The 18,394-nt window shown below is 37.4% G+C and overlaps 1 protein-coding gene across 7 annotated transcripts in view; it reads left to right on the top strand.

Annotated features, from left to right (window-relative positions):
• The window catches only part of LOC112554507, a 244,302-nt gene that overhangs the window by 221,036 nt on the left and 4,872 nt on the right, over window positions 1-18,394 (top strand). For 2 of the 7 annotated variants that reach the window (XM_025222320.1, XM_025222293.1), the window contains exons 42-49: window positions 13,785-13,901; window positions 14,184-14,300; window positions 14,734-14,850; window positions 16,187-16,303; window positions 16,699-16,815; window positions 17,110-17,226; window positions 17,623-17,739; window positions 18,008-18,124. In XM_025222320.1, coding sequence (XP_025078105.1) covers window positions 13,785-13,901; window positions 14,184-14,300; window positions 14,734-14,850; window positions 16,187-16,303; window positions 16,699-16,815; window positions 17,110-17,226; window positions 17,623-17,739; window positions 18,008-18,124 — 936 coding nt within the window. Of the gene's footprint in view, window positions 1-11,982; window positions 12,112-12,430; window positions 12,554-12,848; window positions 13,113-13,414; window positions 13,532-13,784; window positions 13,902-14,183; window positions 14,301-14,733; window positions 14,851-16,186; window positions 16,304-16,698; window positions 16,816-17,109; window positions 17,227-17,622; window positions 17,740-18,007; window positions 18,125-18,394 lie in introns of all 7 variants that reach the window. The other 5 variants (XM_025222328.1, XM_025222301.1, XM_025222309.1 and 2 more) reach the window with 5 other exon arrangements.

The following is an 18,394-nucleotide window of genomic DNA, read 5'->3' as shown; positions in this document are numbered from 1 at the left end:
GGAAAAAAATTACCAAATATTTAAAAAAAACAACTTATTCATCAAACAAAATCGTCTCCTGAAATGCTGAATATTATTTTCAGAGAATTATTTTGCATTTTCTCCTTAACATTGCGTTTTTCAATGCTGTTAATTGTAACGTTCTCATATACTAAATAAGGGATATGTATGTAATTAGTTTGCAGGACAGGAACTTCAGGTGTCTACTACAAGATCTACAACGGAGCAATGCCTATTACATTTTCTGGTCTTATAAAGGAAGCGGGGAGCTTGCTGAAGCTGAAATTTTCTCCAGCAGTTCTTCTTGTGTTCACGTGGAAATGCATGGAGCAAGACTTTCAGTCATACCACGCAGACAATGTAAGCAATGTCTTTTATTGACTACTGTAGGTCAGACCTGCAATAATAATCTTCTGAAAGAGAACACCAATGAAGCTCAAAGCAGCTAGATAAATAAGCAAACCCACTACGTCTACTACAAAACTTCTTAAACACAGGCACTGACAAAAGAAGAAAGTAATCAAAGGAGTAGACATCTCCTGACTACTGGCAATCACTAATATCTTATTATTTAAAACCTGTCTTTTAGACGATCCAGCTGTGAGTTAAACAGTCTCCGATGGCATGAAAACATGCGAAAACGTTTTAGAAACTTTATGGTTTTTTTTATATCTCAAACCATAAAAGTAACGTTTCAAAAATGTTTTCAGATGTTTCCATACTATCGTGGTACATATTCGCTTTGGTTCTATATGCATATTGCAAGATTGATAATTGATTGCTTTGTTTTCCCGTTTATATTATAGAAAACTTAAAGAGCATAAAAATAAAGGACCCTGGCTGGCTGAGTGCCCTTCGGTCCTTTTGTTTTGTGGGTTTACATGACAACAATAGTGGGATGACAATTTAAAATCTGCTGATAAAGTTATGTCTACCACAAGATCCCGTTATTTCAAAAGTTATTATTAAAAGTTATTATTACAATAATAAATCAGAATATGTTATGCAAATAAGTGTATCCTGGAATTAATAAACGTCATTTCAGCCAGGTCAAGCTACTTTCCAGTTGATTCTTGCATCTGACTGGACAACCTCCTACGCATTCACCCTCTACAGTCTTACTGAGATGAACTGGAAATACTATGGACCGTGGTACCCAATTCAAATTGGAATCACACAAGGATCTCTGGAAAATTTTCAACAAAATGTCTACTCTAAATCTGAATACGCATATCATATGAGTGCATACCTAGGAAACACAGGTTTGTATTGATAAAACAAGTTAGTACCTCTTAGAAAGTTTCAGACCATAATCACCAGGAGTCAAGCAAATTTTCTTTTGCAAGGCTTTAAGATGTAATTCAAATATTTTAATCCCTCGTTACACATTTAAAATAAGTACATTATTAAAACTAGACTGAACTAAACGTTGAAAAAAGGATTGGTAATCAGTTTGTAACCTTTACAAAGTATTATTGTGCGAAAACAATTTTAATTGATTTTACATCAGTAACGATAAGGAGATAAGCATTCATAGCACAAAGTGAAAATATATATATATCAATTTTTTTTTAAATGAATGTATTAACAATTAATACTGTATGTTCATGCGTCTTTGTTCTCCTTTTTTATTTCATCCTTTGTTCTTTTCTCATCTTTCTTCATTGTCTCGTCACACATGGCTGAAAGCTAAAATTGTATATCTTTGTAGGACACAAAGGTATATGGGTTTACAAAGTCGGAGAAATCCCAAGTAGTGATGGTCATTTATGTGACGAGTGGTATCAACGAAACAAAAAACTGAAGGACGTCAGAAGAAAAGGCTTTGCGAAGCTACCTCCGTGTCCCTGCAGTAAACACAACATTTACAACGGGGTAGCAAACCAGTGGAGGTACTTTCGAAACGATGAGGACAACCACCTGGAGTGTTTTATTTTGAACCTAGCAACTACAAGGCGCTACGCACCTTTCAGCAAGGTATGCAAGACAAAGACAAAGAACCAACCGAGAGACACTACTTTTGCATACTGTTAAGTAACATAATGAAGTCGCTACAAGGTGAACGAACCTTTCTAACAGTCACTGACTTGTGTACTTGCATTATTAACGTACTGAAATTAGTCAGTTCCACCTCATTCTAGTAAGATAAGTGTAAAAAGCACAGTATAAGAAAATGACTATTATTCCAGACGAAAATGAAAGCATTCATTTATCGCCACCAACAAACAAGTTAATATACTACGAATTATCTCCCCTGTAAGGATAAACCCATATATAATTATACCTTACTCTATAGTCAACACTGCATTGTCTCATACAGATATTAAATGTGTGTGACTGGCATAATCCTTATTCTGTCTGCTCGACTGCTTGACTTCATATTGCCCTTGTTCTTTTTCTTTTCTTCTTCTTCGCTTGTCTGCTTATTTCTTGTGTCCTTTCAGCTTTCAGAAATTCGCTGGCGCTGCTTTATCATTACAGTTGTCATTAAGTTTACTATTGCATGGATGTCAGTTATAATTCCTTTGGTGTCAGTTCATCTATCGTTTTAAATTTGCCGTGTGCAGGAATGCTGCTACTTCCTTGGGAACCAGACTCTGATTCAGAACATACCTTTCGCCGGTCCATCGCTGGCCTACACTCCCCTGCTGTATGAACTACGAAAGCAGTATGAGACTGAAGATGTTCGGGCCTACAGGACTTGCTGTTTCAACTCCACAGACCAACGATGTCAAAAATTCTACCAACTGCGGCCTATAGGAAAATGCGAATCAAATTTGCATACCAGCGAAGTACTGACCGCAGTTTATTTTTGTCCGTCTGTTAAGCTATGATGTTACCTAAACTGTAATATATTTAAAGGTGAAGTTTGCAGATGTGATTTAGCTCTGGTATATTTAAATAGCCCACCAGAAAAGCTGCAAACCAAATAATCTATATCAATAAATAAATAATTTATGATTACAAAACACACACACACGCACGCACGCACGCGCACGCTCTCTCCTACCTGGAAGCCGTTTCTCTTCCATAGACATGTTGTTGAAATTTGTAAACAAGCTACATGTTTTAATTGTGCTGACAATTAGAAAAATTGTTTTCATAAAAAAATTCAAGTGTACATGTAACTGTTTTTTTTTAGAAATTGCTTTCCAGAATGCTGGAGGCAGCAGTTCAACCGAGAAAATTCTAATGTAAATATTGTTTACTTTGAGCACAATCGAAATTTCGTCCGCCTTTTTAAGGTGAAAAAAAACCTAAAACTCCCCTGTAGTCGGTTAATGCTAATTTTGTTCTGTGTAGCTTTACTACATAGAATTAAATATCTGAAATAAAAAAAAAAACTTACTGTTTAGTGCAGATAAATGTTATTAATTGCACCACACAAGGTGACCGTTAAAGATTATTATTCCAGGCACTATATACGGCGATCCTCATATCAAAACTCTGGACGGGCGAGAATACAACTATAATGGCATTGGAGAAATCAATCTGATTACAATTCGGAAACCACAGGTCAACTTCACACTTCAGGGCCGCACGGAGAGGACGTGGGACGACAAGGGTGTCCCCTCCAACGGCACGGTCTTCACGGCGCTGGGAATGGAGGAGAACGGTGTGAGGGTTTTCGTGGGCATCGACCCGAGCACCAACACGTGTATGACTCAGTTTGGCTTTATATGCTATGTGTTCTTGCTGTAGCAATTAAGTATTGTATTTACTATTACTGAGTGTAGGGTGCAGAAGTGTTTCTCTCCCGTCAATGAATTCCTCCTTGAATGAAAAAACAAACTTTGTTCAGAGCCTAAACAACTTCTACGATAATTTTAAGTACAGATATATAGCTATGTATAAATGTATTTAAATTAGGGTTCGTCCTGTAAAATTAAGTAGAAATTTAGATAGTTATGGTATAGAAACATTCCACAACACATTTCTAGATTTTAAACTTAAAACTATTTTAAATAAGACAAAATTGCTTTAAGCCAGACTTTCAGTCTCGTTAGCGAATTTTTCGAATGCGCGTGTGCCTCGCAAATAAATGACATAGGAGCTGTTTCTGAGAACGTTTCTAATTTTGCTTCTTCAAAACAGTTTTAAGTTTTGCACATGTGCAAGTAGCCTCAGACTGACGTGTGTACCTTTAAATGTTTTTTCCTTATTTTCTTATTCAGCGCTCATAGTCTACGCCAACGGAGTAGATTATACACTTGCCTTTCGGAAAGATTTCACCCTCGACACTGAGAACTTCATGATACGAAGTTTCAACGATACATGTACCGTCAGTTTCCCATCAGGTTAGACAGAAAATTTTAACTGGTCATTACTATTTACAAGAAAAAAAATATTTCAATGTGGTATTGTAAGCCATTCAATCACTGAAAAATCTCTAGTGAAATCAAAATTTTGTTAATATTCTCTTTGAAAGCAAAGTAATGAGAGAATAAGGATTCAAGCATATTTTACTTCTAAATTTATTTGGCTTGGTCATAGGATGTCCTCTGGAAGCAGCTTATAACAATAAATAATATTTAAACTAATATAAAGAATGTGTCGAACAGAGAAACCCCTGAGCTGACAGAATGTTTACAAATAGATATTGTGTCCAAAAAATATATATATATACACATAGAGATATATATTGTTAAGCAAACTAGAGTTGCTCTGTTATACAGCTAGATGAACTGACTTTTATCTTTCTACAGGAATAGGAATTCAGACATCAGTACGTCTACAAGCCCTCGCCTCTGCATTCAATATTCCTAACGAATTCCGCAGCTTGCCGAAAGGAATGTTTGGGAATTTTAATGGGAACAGCAGCGACGATTTTGTTCTTCCCAACGGTGATACACTCGGCAACAATTTGACCGAAAGAGAAATATTCAACAAGTTTTCCCCAAACTGTAAGTCCCTTGTGTCATAATATTTAAAATCCAAAAAATATAAATACTATTTCTTCCTATTCGCAAAAAAGGAATAGTTTGGGTTATTTTTAGGTTTATAGTGGGAATACTTGACAGGAATATATAATATACCCAAGTGTAAATGTACCAGTTTTTATTTTTGACTGAAAATTTAGTGAAATTTAGTAAAATAAATTATAAGCAGAAAGTACACTTATGTGCACTGTACAAGTAATTATTATTATATTCTCAGACTAAATATGTTAATAAATTAATTTAAGTGGTTATGATTGCATTGTTACATGTTCCATTGTTCCATTTTTATATAAAACTAGCAGTGACTTCAGAAAGATAAATTTAATCTTACAAAGAATAAGTGTTTTTATGTAAAGTTGACTTTTTGTGAGGTTCTACTGGAAGAGGGAAAAGAGCGGGTAAGATAGCAGGCCACATCAAGAAACCTATTACCTACAAAATTATTCTCTGCATTTTATTGCACTTGAGGATGAATTATACACATACATGTTAAGTCTGACTTTTGTGCATTACAATAATATTTGTTTCGCCTTTCACTTACACAGCTGCTGCAGAACGCATTTTAAGAAACATCAGTAAAACATTTTAAAAATGTATCATTAAAATTAGTATCATTGCTATTTTATTTAAACATAAATGTCGATCACAATTAATTTTAATGTTGCATAATTATCTGAGACTTATATGTTCCTTTAAAATTTTTGCTTTAGGCTGTCACTTATATCTTTACATATTTCTTTTTCCGACTTGTTTCACTGTCTGGAATACAAGGGTTTGTCACGAAGAACGACACAGTGATGTATTACGAGCCGAGGATGGGACCCAGCGACTACTCTCACCCTGAGTTCACACCAGTGTTTCTGGATGAAGCGCCCACCACAGACCACTCCAACGCTGTTAAAGCCTGTGGAGCAGACAACAAGCCCTGCATCTACGACTTCATCGCAACAGGGAAACAGGACTTCGCCCTCGAGACGTCCAGTCTTCGTAACCAGTCCGAGGTCATCCTCAGGCAGATCAGTGAGTATTCTTTATGTTTATATTCGGAAGTAATTTAAGAGAACTCTAAGTCATCACATTCTTGTCAACTATTGCCTTGGCAGGTCTTATTGCAGACAGCACGTATACTGAACAACTTCTTTTAATATATTTTGCATTTTGTGCTTTTTTTTTTATTTGTTGTTTTTCTAAAACCGTTTTAAAATATTGATGTTCTCGTAAGGCATAAAACTACACTACAGTAATCCCTCGTTTATCGCAGGAGATGCGTTTCAGAACCACCCGCGATAACCGAAAATCCGCGAAACAGAAACGGTATATTTATTTATAAACTATATTAAGGCTTTATAAACCCTCCCCCATACTTTTACGCTACATAAAGTTTTCCCATTTCCTTAATAACCATCCCCACAGTGTTCTACGCATGTCTTGTACCTCTACATTAAACAAAAGAACAAACATATAATATGTACTTTACTGTAGAGTAATACATTACCTGTCATAGAACGAAGAAGAAAAAGTACACAGCCCGCCTCTGTACTGAGCCCATCAGAGGCTGGGAAACAACGCAGCCCTCTGATTGGTCGCTTCCCTAGCAACCAACCAATCGTGTATTGTTTACAATTGTGAGTAGGCGCGTAGCGTCTCAGGCAAGCGATGTTGGTTGTCGTTTCTGAGTAAATATATGCACTGTTTACTGTAATTCATATTATTAGCTTTATTATTTATAGCATTTCTTTATTATTAGAATTAATATTAGTAATATATTTTATACACTTTCATCTAAAAATTCATAATATATATATATCCCCCTGATCGAATTTCGCAGAAAATCCGTGAAGAAGCGTAGGTCCGCGAATCATTTTTCCCATTAATTTCTTATAAAAACCCGCGAAATAGTGAAGCCGCGAAAGGTGAGGCGCGAAATGGCGAGGGATTACTGTATTCATTTCTGCTAAGACTTTGTTCAAATTATCAATTAATTACCATACGTTTTTCGTAAAGTATGTATACAGTAGATAAAATTTAATAATAAAAAAAGAGTATTTACATTATTTTTAACTGTGATCATCACCATTACAGAGAACTCACTGCCAGTGATCTCGTCTCCTGATAAAGTGAGTGTGACAATGAATCAAACAGCGCAGTTCACAGTCAGTGCCCGCGATGCCGACAATGACGTTGTCACCTTACATCTCGTCGAAGACTACAACGGTGTCTTGAAAATAGATTCTTCAACTGGAACTGTGACTTTGTCCCTTACTACACTCGACATCATTCAGATAAGGTGAGACCACGACATATGATAACATAAACGTGTTTGTGTACACTCCAGACGTGTATGTTCTTGAAAATACTTGGAAGTGTGTAACTCGAACATGAAAGCTTAATCAGTCATTAACCCAGTCATTAAGACAAAAATATTATATCTTACTAATCTCTTTTTATTTTGTAACATACTTTGGTTTGAGGAGAATAGAATTTGCAAAAGATCTTTCTTGATCCTTCGTAGAATATGGGACAGACATATCAGATTACAATTGCATCTTAGCACTTAGCACTTTAATTATAAAGTGTGAGACAAAGGTTGAAAACGACATTTAAATATAAGTATTATTACCTAGTAACAAATATTTTATTACAGACACATAAAATATAAAATTATAACTCTTTTCAAATATTTATGACTTCAAAAACATAAAAATTTGCGGATGCATCGGGCATTGTACAACGCTTCAAAAAAAAAAAGTACCAAAAATATTTCACAAAGAAATTTACATTTGATGTACTTCATTTGCCAGACAATAAGTGCAGTAGTCTATTGAGGTGTATAACGCCTTACACTAAGAAATACATACATATTCCCTTTACTTACGTTTGTCAGTCAGTTTTGATCGAGAGTTTTCCTTCAACAGTGTGTACGCGGTGGACTCAAATGGCGGCTATTCCCCTCTCACCTTTGTTCCACTAATAGTCTGCACTGGCTGTGGAAGTCACGGGAAGTGTAACACGGCAAAGGTCAGACCGTCCTCTGGTAACTTCTACTTCCAGCAAGCAGTCTGTGAGTGTCAGCCAGCTTGGGATGGTGAAGACTGCCAGCTTGACAAAGATGGATGCGCAGGTAACCCATGTCACCCCAAACAAAACTGCAGTGACATTCCAGCAGAGACACAAGGCAATAATAGTGTCGGCTACACCTGTAGCGCGTGCCCGCAAGGATTTGTTAACGACACACCAGCCTCTTGTTCCGATATCAATGAGTGCGCGGACCGTAGCCTGAGCCATTGTGAGATGCTGTGTAATAACACATACGGAGGTTACCTGTGCTATTGTCAGCCGGGATACCGACTGAATGCAGACGGCCTCAAGTGTAGCGACATCAACGAGTGCTTGGACAAGACTGACGACTGTCAGCAGATATGCAACAATACCGACGGCGATTATACATGTTCGTGTCATGAAGGTTACATCTACAATCCTGTTAGCAACTTGTGCGAGGAAGATCAATCCTTGAAAACCATTTGTCAAAACAGTGGCTGTTCACAGAACTGTCGGGCCAGAAATGACTCTTCAACATACAAGAGCATTCCTGAATGCTTCTGTAACGCAGGTTTCGACCTCGATCCTAAGGACAATAAGACCTGTCAAGATCACGATGAATGCCAGGACCACATCTGCGCCCAACTCTGTAGCAACACCATGGGTAGCTTCTCTTGCTCTTGCAACAACGGCTACATGCTGAATGACGACAAGCGCACGTGCTCAGCCTGTCCCTACCTGCGCTATGGATTCGAATGCCGCCAGATGTGTCAGTGCAATGACCGTGAAGAAAGATGTGACAATGTCAAGGGGTGTGTCTGCAAAGCGGGTTGGACCGGAAGTGAGTGTCAGGATGACGTTGATGAGTGCGCAGAGAATCCTCACATTTGTCGACAAGACCAGACCTGCGCCAACATTCCTGGGTCTTATTCGTGCCTCTGTCATCCCGGGTACATGGACGATGGCAATGGGACTTGCATTGGTAATCATCATCATCATCATCATCATCATCATCATCATCATCATCATCATCATCATCTGGGTACAAGGACGCCTTGCATTGATAATCATCGCCATCATACGAATAGGAGGACTCCTTCATTGGTCAAAATCATCATCGTCATCGTTGCTATCGTCATCGTCGTCATCCTCATCATTATTATTTTTATTTTTATTTCCAGACATCAACGAATGTGAATCTACCTTCCCTTGTGAAACACAGCATGAAGAATGTAAGAATTTTGCGGGAGGATTTTACTGTACTTGCATCAAAGGTTACATGAAAGCTGGTAACCACTGTGTCGGTAAGATACTTTACTTTCATTGATCTTTTCCAATGTTTAAAATCTCTACAAACAAGCAACAACATGTAATGAAGCACGACTTCACAAGCTATCGATAATTTTTTCGTTTATTATTAAGACACAAAAGAGTAGGTTGCAAGGAGTCGAACAAACTGTTTAACATTAACATATTAGAGGAATCTGTGTGTCGAAGGTGAAGTGTACCCCTCTAACAATTTGCATGTAAATACAACTATGAATCATATATATATAATCAGCCCAACAGTTACAGATATTACGGAACGATAAAAAGCCCCAAAAGAATGACTTGGAGTGTATTTTAATTCACACCGCGCAGGTACTCATGCGTGAAGATCTGAAATATTTTTTCTGATTTTTCTATGCGTCCGTACTGCCAGACGTTGACGAGTGTGAGTTAAAAATAGCAGAATGTCAACATGACTGCATAAACGTCAATGGTTCCTTCAACTGCCTGTGCAGATATGGATATAGACTTGAACCCGACAGAAGAAACTGTTCAAAAGGTAGTTTCTTGCTTTCTTCTTCATACTGTTCCTCTGACACTGCCACAGACACTACACCTCCTTTTCATCCTTTCTTCTTCTCTGGGCATGCCAACTCGGGTAAGCGTCTGCTTCTTACTGTTCTTTTCTACAAAAATCTTTTTCTTTATAGTAATATGTTTTCTTCAATTGGTTCTGCTTTCGTTGTTAGTTCGGGATGTGTGTGCGGCCTTCAACTTGACCACTTGTGAGCGAGCTCATGGCTGTACCCTAGATGACAACGACAAACCCGTCTGCATCTGTGACTCTGGCTACGAACTCAGCACAGATCATGAGAGTTGCCAAGGTTATTTAAACCTGTTTACCATTTTAATCATCTTATAACATCAGCATAGCATTCTATTTCTTTTAGTTCCTACCTTACAAAAACGAATAGAAAAGGATAAATGTATTAGGAATAATAGTGATGCTATATTTGTCATAGTCCTTGAGCTGCTAGAAGACATAACATATATTGTTTCGTTAACTAAGTAGAAGTTTGACCCACTGTAGACATTTTCTCGAAAGTAAGACCACTTCTAAAGCTGCCTACATTGTCTTTAACAGACTTAGATGAGTGCCGGCAGGGCGTTGTCAACTGTTCTCACACGTGCAACAACAAGGATGGAGGATTTGTGTGCTCCTGTCCACTAGGGATGAAACTAGACGAAGACTATCGCACATGCATCAGTAAGACTTACTTGATTAATAAGAATTTCTTATCTCTTTAGACTTGTTAATGTAGCTAAAAAAATAATCAATGCAAAAAGTATTCCTTTTACTATTCTTGATGCTGCCTAATATTATTTCTTCCACTTTTGTTTTACTCATCTTATCGTTTTTTGTCAGGTAGTTTTTGTAAATGAATTTCTAGGATCATGGAAAGCTGGATATGTGTAATGTAATTATTAATTCTCTTCATTAATGAAATTGCATATACTTGGGTTAATTAAAACAAGCAATAATAATGATAATTTGTCGTCATATTGATTAGTTTTCTTTAACTGGAAATATATTTTGTTACCCAAAAATGTACCGTTTACTCCATATTGTTGTTTGTAGATTGTACACCTGGAACATATGGAGAAGGTTGTGCCAAAGACTGTTCATGTGGAGCAGGGTCAGATTACTGTGATGTCAAGATAGGCTGTGTTTGTAAAGATGGATGGGCAGGACATAGGTGCGATCAGGACATAGACGAATGTACTAATTCTTCCATCCTCCAGCAGTGCAAAAGTGAAAATAAACAATGTGTCAATCTTGATGGCGGATACAAATGTAAATGCCAATCAGGGTCCTTTGAAGGTGTAAACGGCACATGTTCAGGTAAAGTGAAACTTTTTTGAAACCTGCGTTTGAGGGGACTTGGAAACTATTTTTTTTACCATTGTTTTAAAATTTGATTAACACGATAAACAGGTTTTAAACATTTTTCCAATCCAAGTCAACATTGATGACTCGTTTAAATCCATCTCTGCTGTTAAATACTTTTTAATGACTTAAATATGTATTATTTGTCTTGTTTTACTTCAGAATTTTAATACTTCTGTCAAAAATAAAACAAACATAAACTATATGTTGTAGATATCAATGAATGTGAGGAAAGCCCATGTGATCAGATTTGCCACAACATAATCGGAAGTTATCAGTGCGACTGTAGAGCGGGATTCTTGTTGAACAAAACGACAAACCGATGTTATGGTCAGTATTTTCGGTAGTTGGTTGGGACAATACTATTAGTGAGTTCTGTCACTTCGTCTAACAAACTGAGACGATCGGCTCTCCTTGGTCTTGTTTCTGCGGTGTGGCCATGCTTCAGTTTGGACAAAAGTATTGGACCTTCATTTTTGGATTCTTTCCTGATCTTGTTCAGCACCATGACTTTGCCTCTTGCTAAGATATTGGGATATATAAATTCTCACTTATCATCATCAGCAGCAGCATCAGCAGCAGCAACAGCAGCATATCATCATCATCATCATCATCATCATCATCATCATCATCATCATCATCATCATCATCATCATCATCATCATCTTCTCTTGAAATCCTGTTAGTCTTCTATGCGATCCCTCTGTTTTATATCTAAGGCAGTTTTAATTACCTTCACCTTATTAACCCTTAGACACTTCTAAACAGCCTTTTCTCTTCAAACAGATGTGGATGAATGTTCGGACCACAACGTAAGCCGATGTTCCCAGGAATGTCACAACACACCCGGGTCATACCGCTGCACCTGTAAAAACTCCGGCTACAGCCTCGACAACGATGGCGTCACTTGTATAGGTACCAGCACGTGACACAAGAGCATGAAAACCTTGATATATATATATATATAATGGGCATGCAGGACATGACAAATTTCCCATGTAACAGTGACTTTAAAAAACAGTTTTTGCCCCGCCTCATTATGCGTCAGCCTGTAAAACACAATAATCTTCTTGTTCCAAAACTAGTGTTAAAAAACCAAATTAAATTTTAGCATGGGGATTCATTAACCACTACGTTTTATTGCTTATCATTCTGGTGGTCATTTACGCACAACATATTAAGAACAAAACTAAGAGTAATGGTTTATTTTATTTTCCTGTTTATTTCCTCACAGACATAAACGAGTGTACCAACGGACTTGCACGGTGTACTGATATCTGCATCAACACAGTCGGCGGGTATATTTGCAGCTGCCCTGCTGGTAAGATTCTCAATCCTGATGGACGGAGATGCAAATGTAAGTACTTTCCAATAGGACATAAATTTAAAAACAAAAGAAATCATAATAACGTGTTTATAATAAGGTCTGTGTTGTATCTGTATTGTCTCTCTGTTGTCTCTGTGTTGTCTCTGTGATATGTCTTTATATACATGTATTTATTTCTATGTCTTGTGGTATATTTCTGTGTTCAAGTTTTATCTGCTAGTTACTTTTCGCAGGCTTTTCTGCTTTAAATATTAAAATAGCCTAATGAAAGGAATTAGATATTATCGGAATTTTTTCATCTCTCCACTGTTTTGATTCCATCCAGCTTGCCCAAATGGTACCTACGGGGAAAATTGCACCCAAACCTGTCACTGTGGACAAGGAGCGGAGCGCTGTGACAATATAATAGGTTGTGTGTGTAGACCTGGCTGGCAAGGCACAGACTGTGACACAGACACTGACGAATGTCAGAACCAGGGTGCCGTAGACAACTGCACGCTCACAAACGCGATCTGTGTCAACAGTCCTGGCACATACACGTGCGAGTGTGACGTGGGCTTTTTTCTCGATCAAGGTGGAATTTGTAAAGGTGAAACTTACTTGGCATAAATGTCTGTCTGTCTGTCTGTCTGTCGCAAAGCCATAAGCCCAATTCTGTAAGATAATATAAATAAATAATATAAATATTTATATAAATAAATATGTTTCATTGTATTGTGATATTTTTATTTTTTTTTTTTTTACTTAGTGTGCATGTTTGATATTTTTAGTTTAAGTTAGTCTTTAAGTTTTGTGTTAATTTTATTTGTGAGTCCCATGTAAGGCATTCAAATAATCTGAAATCTAAGAATGTTCATTATTAACAGCATTATTTGTCTCTTGAACTTTCAGTTATTGACGAATGTCTCAGCTCACCTTGTAGTCTACAATGCATCAACACCAACGGCAGTTATATCTGTACCTGCGATACTGGGTTTATATTTGACAACACAACCAAGGACTGTAAAGGTAAGTCAAATTATTAAAAGTGTCATGCTATGAGAGTGTGGATTATTTATTGGTATTGCAATAAGTAACTTGAGTGTGTACGCAGAATTTTAGATCCCTGTGATTATGTAAAATATTTCTCTAAAGCGTATTGAATATTCTACTTTTTATGCTAGACAGTGAGTAAAAGCATTGTCTTTATCTATTTTGTCTAATGAAAATCCGTCAAATTTAAAGCTACATACAATAACCCTATACATTTCATTTGCTTCAGATATAGATGAATGTCTCAGCTCACCTTGTAGTCAGGTTTGCATCAACACCAATGGAAGCTACACATGTGCCTGTAACAACGGATTTACACTTAACGCAGCCAACGGGAAATGTGAAGGTAGAACTTAGATTGTTATCATACTTAGCTTGAATATTATTGACTGTCCTTGAACAATAAATAGATGTACACTGTAAGAATTCCGTTGGATTATTTCAACTGTCACTTCTTATTTTGCGTCAAAAGTTGTAAGAAAACTTGATATTTCTCTAACCTGTTGGCATTAACATCTTATTCGTAATGTCTCAATTTCGTTCATTCTGATAGCCAAAGTTATTGAAGTCGTATGACACTCGAAGCATTGATAAACATGAAAACATTGTTTATTATCTGTTTATTCAGATATTAACGAGTGTCTCAGCTCACCGTGTAGCCAGAGATGCGTCAACACCGACGGCAGCTATACTTGTACCTGCTACAACGGCTTTATGTTTGACAGCACTACCGGGACCTGTAAAGGTAAGACAAATATACTAAACCGCTTAGTGTACGTAAGTCTACAAGTCTAAACAATACAATCAGGAAATTTAGCGTGTAAGTAAAATTTTCGTTAACAAAGAGCTGTAATGGCAAGCTCTAAAATATATTCAGGCATTTTAGTGGAGTTTGTTACTTTGCGTTTTGTTTTGTTTTTGCTTTTGTTGTTGTGGTGGTGTTTTTTGGGGAGTGCCATTAGTAACGCGCTAAAAAATTTAATTTGTACGCATAATTTTATGTGTCACAGATATGCTAAATATTTGTCTTAAATGCATTAAAGATTTCATACGTACGTGAGATACGGTAAAATTCGATTTTACTACAATAAATTGTTCCCTGCAAAATCATCTCTGATATTTGAAGTCACCTACCTAGGCCTTGAAAACTTCTACTTTTTTAATTCGATATTTTTTAGACGTAGACGAGTGCCTCGACTCACCTTGTAGTCAGGTTTGCATCAACACCAATGGAAGCTACATATGTGCCTGTAACAACGGATTCAAACTTAACCCAACAAACCGGACATGTGAAGGTAAAACAGATTGTTATAAATTCTAATGTATTTAAAGGACGGCCCTTAAACAATCTTTATTCGTTGTAATAACCTCTAGTTATACTATACAGCACTACGGATTTCCACCAAAGTTCATTGCCATCATCCAGCAGTTGTATGAGAACTCGACATGCCGGGTGATATACAAGGGAAAGCTGACTGACCCCTTCGCAGTGAGGACTGGAGTGAGGCAAGGTTGTCTGCTCTCACCGAGAATCTTCCTGATCGTCATAGACTGGATCATGAGAAGAACAACCTCTAACAGCAACACGGGCGTTCAGTGTACCTTCGCCAGGCAGCTTGAGGATCTCGACTTTGCGGATGACATCAGCCTGTTGTCCCACAAGCAACAACACGCACAGACAAAGCTCACTCGGCTCGCAGAAGAAGCAGCAATGACTGGCCTAACCATCAACATCAAAAAGACGGAGGTAATGCGGGTCAACACAAATCAAGAAGCCCCACTCCAACTACATGGAGAATGTATTACAGAGTCTGACCGTTTCACCTACCTTGGCAGCATAGTCAGCAGCAAAGACGGAGGTTCAGATGAAGATGTCAGAAGCCGAATAAACAAAGCCAGGCTTGCATTCCACACCCTCAGACCTATCTGGAACTCGAAGGCTTTGTCTCTACCAACCAAGATCCGCATCTATAATACAAATGTCAAGTCCGTCCTCCTGTATGGATCTAAGACATGGCGGGTGACAAATGCCATCACCAACAAGATACAGACATTCATCAACAAATGTCTGCGCCGCATCCTTAACATCCGATGGCCTGAGAAGATCTCCAATGCAGACCTGTGGGAGAGAGCCAACAAAAACCCTGCCAGCCACGACATCAAGAAGCGGAAGTGGGGCTGGATTGGCCACACTCTACGAAAGCCAGCCGACAATTTAACGCGACAAGCTCTGGGCTGGAACCCACAGGGAAGGCGCAAGGTTGGGAGACCCAGACAGACGTGGAGGAGATCAGTCCACAGAGAGGCAGAGACTGCTGGCATGACATGGTCCCAACTGAAAAGGGATGCCCAGGACCGGGTCCGATGGCGAGGTGTGGTTGCGGACTTTGCACCACTGGGGGCGTATAGGAAAGAAGAAGAAGAAGAAGAAAAAGATACTATTTTGATGTCATTTTTCTGTTAAAGGTTTTAGAAAATGTGGGTTTTTTTCCCTCCTAAATGTTGGCACTAACATCTTATTTAGTAACATGTTTATTTCGTAGCATGTATATATCTAAAAGTTAACGAAGTCGTGTGACTCGTTGAAGCATTGATAAACATGAAAACATTGTTTATTATCTGTTTATTCAGATATTAACGAGTGTCTCAGCTCACCTTGCAGCCAGAGATGTGTCAACACCGACGGCGGCTATATCTGTTCCTGCTACAACGGCTTTATGTTTGACAACACAACCAGGACATGTGACGGTAAGACAAATATACTAAACCGCTTGGTGCACGTATGTCTACTAGTCAAAACAATACAATCAGGAAACTTAGCGTGTAAGCAGAATTTTCGTCAACTGTAATGGCAAGCTCTAAAATATATTCAGGCATTTTAGTGGCGTTTGCTTTTTTTTGTTTTTGTTTTGTTTTGCTTTTTTGCCAGTAGTAACGCGCTAAGAAATTTAATTTGTAAGCATAATTTTATGTGTCACAGACAGGATATATATTTGTCTTAAATGCATTAAAGATTTCATATGAACATAAGATACGGAAAATTCCTTTTTTCTACAGTAAATTTTCCCTGCAAAGACACCTTTATTTGAAGTCACCTACCTAGGCCTTGATACCTTATACTTTTTTAATTCGATATTTTTTAGACGTAGACGAATGCCTCGACTCACCTTGTAGTCAGGTTTGCATCAACACCAATGGAAGCTACACATGTGCCTGTAACAACGGATTTACACTTAACACAGCAAACAGGACATGTGAAGGTAAAACAGATTGTTATTAATTATAATATATCTGAACGATGGCCCTTAAAAATCTTTATTCATTGTAATAGCGTCCAATTATACTATTTTAACGTTATTTTTCTGTTAAAGGTTTTAGAAAGTGTGTTTTTTTCCTCTAAAATGTTGGCACTAACGTCTTATTTATTAACATGTTTATTTCGTAACATGTATATATCTAATAGTTAACGATGTCGTATGACCCGTCCAAGCATGCCTTGTGGTTATGTAAACATTGATAAACATAAAAACATTGCTTATTATCTGTTTATTCAGATATTAACGAGTGTCTCAGCTCACCTTGTAGCCAGAGATGCGTCAACACCGACGGCGGCTATACTTGTACCTGCTACAACGGCTTTATGTTTGACAGCACTACCGGGACCTGTCTAGGTAAGACAAATAAACAAAACCGGTAAGTGCACGTTGGTCTACTAGTCTAAACAATACAATCAGGAAATTTAGCGTGAAAGCAGAATTTTCGTTAACTGTAATGGTGAGCTCTAAAATATATTCAGGCAAGTCAGTGGAGTTTGTTTGTTTGTTTGTTTTTTGTTGTTTTTTTGCCATTAGTAACGCGGTAAGAAATTTAATTTGTACGCATAATTTTATGTGTCACAGATATGCTAAATATTTGTCTTAAATGCATTAAAGATTTCAAATGAACGTGAGATACGGTAAAATTCCTTTTTTCTACTGTAAATTGTTCCCTGCAAAATCACCTCTGATATTTGAAGACACCTACCTAGGCCTTGAAACCTTATACTGTTTTAATTCGATATTTTTTAGACGTAGACGAATGCTTCACCTCACCTTGTAGTCAGGTTTGCATCAACACCAATGGAAGCTACACATGTGCCTGTAACAACGGATTTACACTTAACACAGCAAACAGGACATGTGAAGGTAGGACAGATTGTTATTAATTAGAATGCATTTAAAGTAGGGCCCTTAAACAATATTTCTTCATTGTAATAACCTGCAGTTACACTATTTTAATGTCATTTTTCTGTTAAAGATTTGAGATTTTTTTTTCTGTAAACAGTTGGCACTAACATCTTATTTATTAACATGTTTATTTTGTAACGTGCATATGTCTAAAAGTTAACGAAGTCTTATGACCCGTCGAAGCATTGATAAACAGGAAAACATTGTTTATTACCTGTTTATTCAGATATTAACGAGTGTCTCAGCTCACCTTGCAGCCAGAGATGTGTCAACACCGACGGCAGCTACTCGTGTACCTGTGACAGTGGGTTTGTTCTTGACACAGCAAGCGGGAAATGCGAAGGTAATATACATGTTATTATACTTCTCATGTATTACATGTCGCTTAATGTGCTATTATAATTGAACATTTTAAATAATCATTCATCGCTTTATTTTCAACTAAATTTGTATGCGTATCTTTACTAATTGTTTAAATTGTTAAAGAATAACAAGAGATTTTCCTCGGTTATCATCTTTCTTTTTACAATTTTCTATTTTAGCCCTAAAGACAAAACGTTTGACATTAAAATTCTTATCCTCCTAAAGCAGGGGTGGGCAATTAATTTTCCCA

This window comes from Pomacea canaliculata, linkage group LG2 (genome assembly GCF_003073045.1).
Source record: "Pomacea canaliculata isolate SZHN2017 linkage group LG2, ASM307304v1, whole genome shotgun sequence".
Classification (NCBI taxonomy): domain Eukaryota; kingdom Metazoa; phylum Mollusca; class Gastropoda; order Architaenioglossa; family Ampullariidae; genus Pomacea; species Pomacea canaliculata.
Note: the sequence above shows the minus strand (reverse complement) of the source record. Positions and strands in the feature narration are given on the sequence as shown.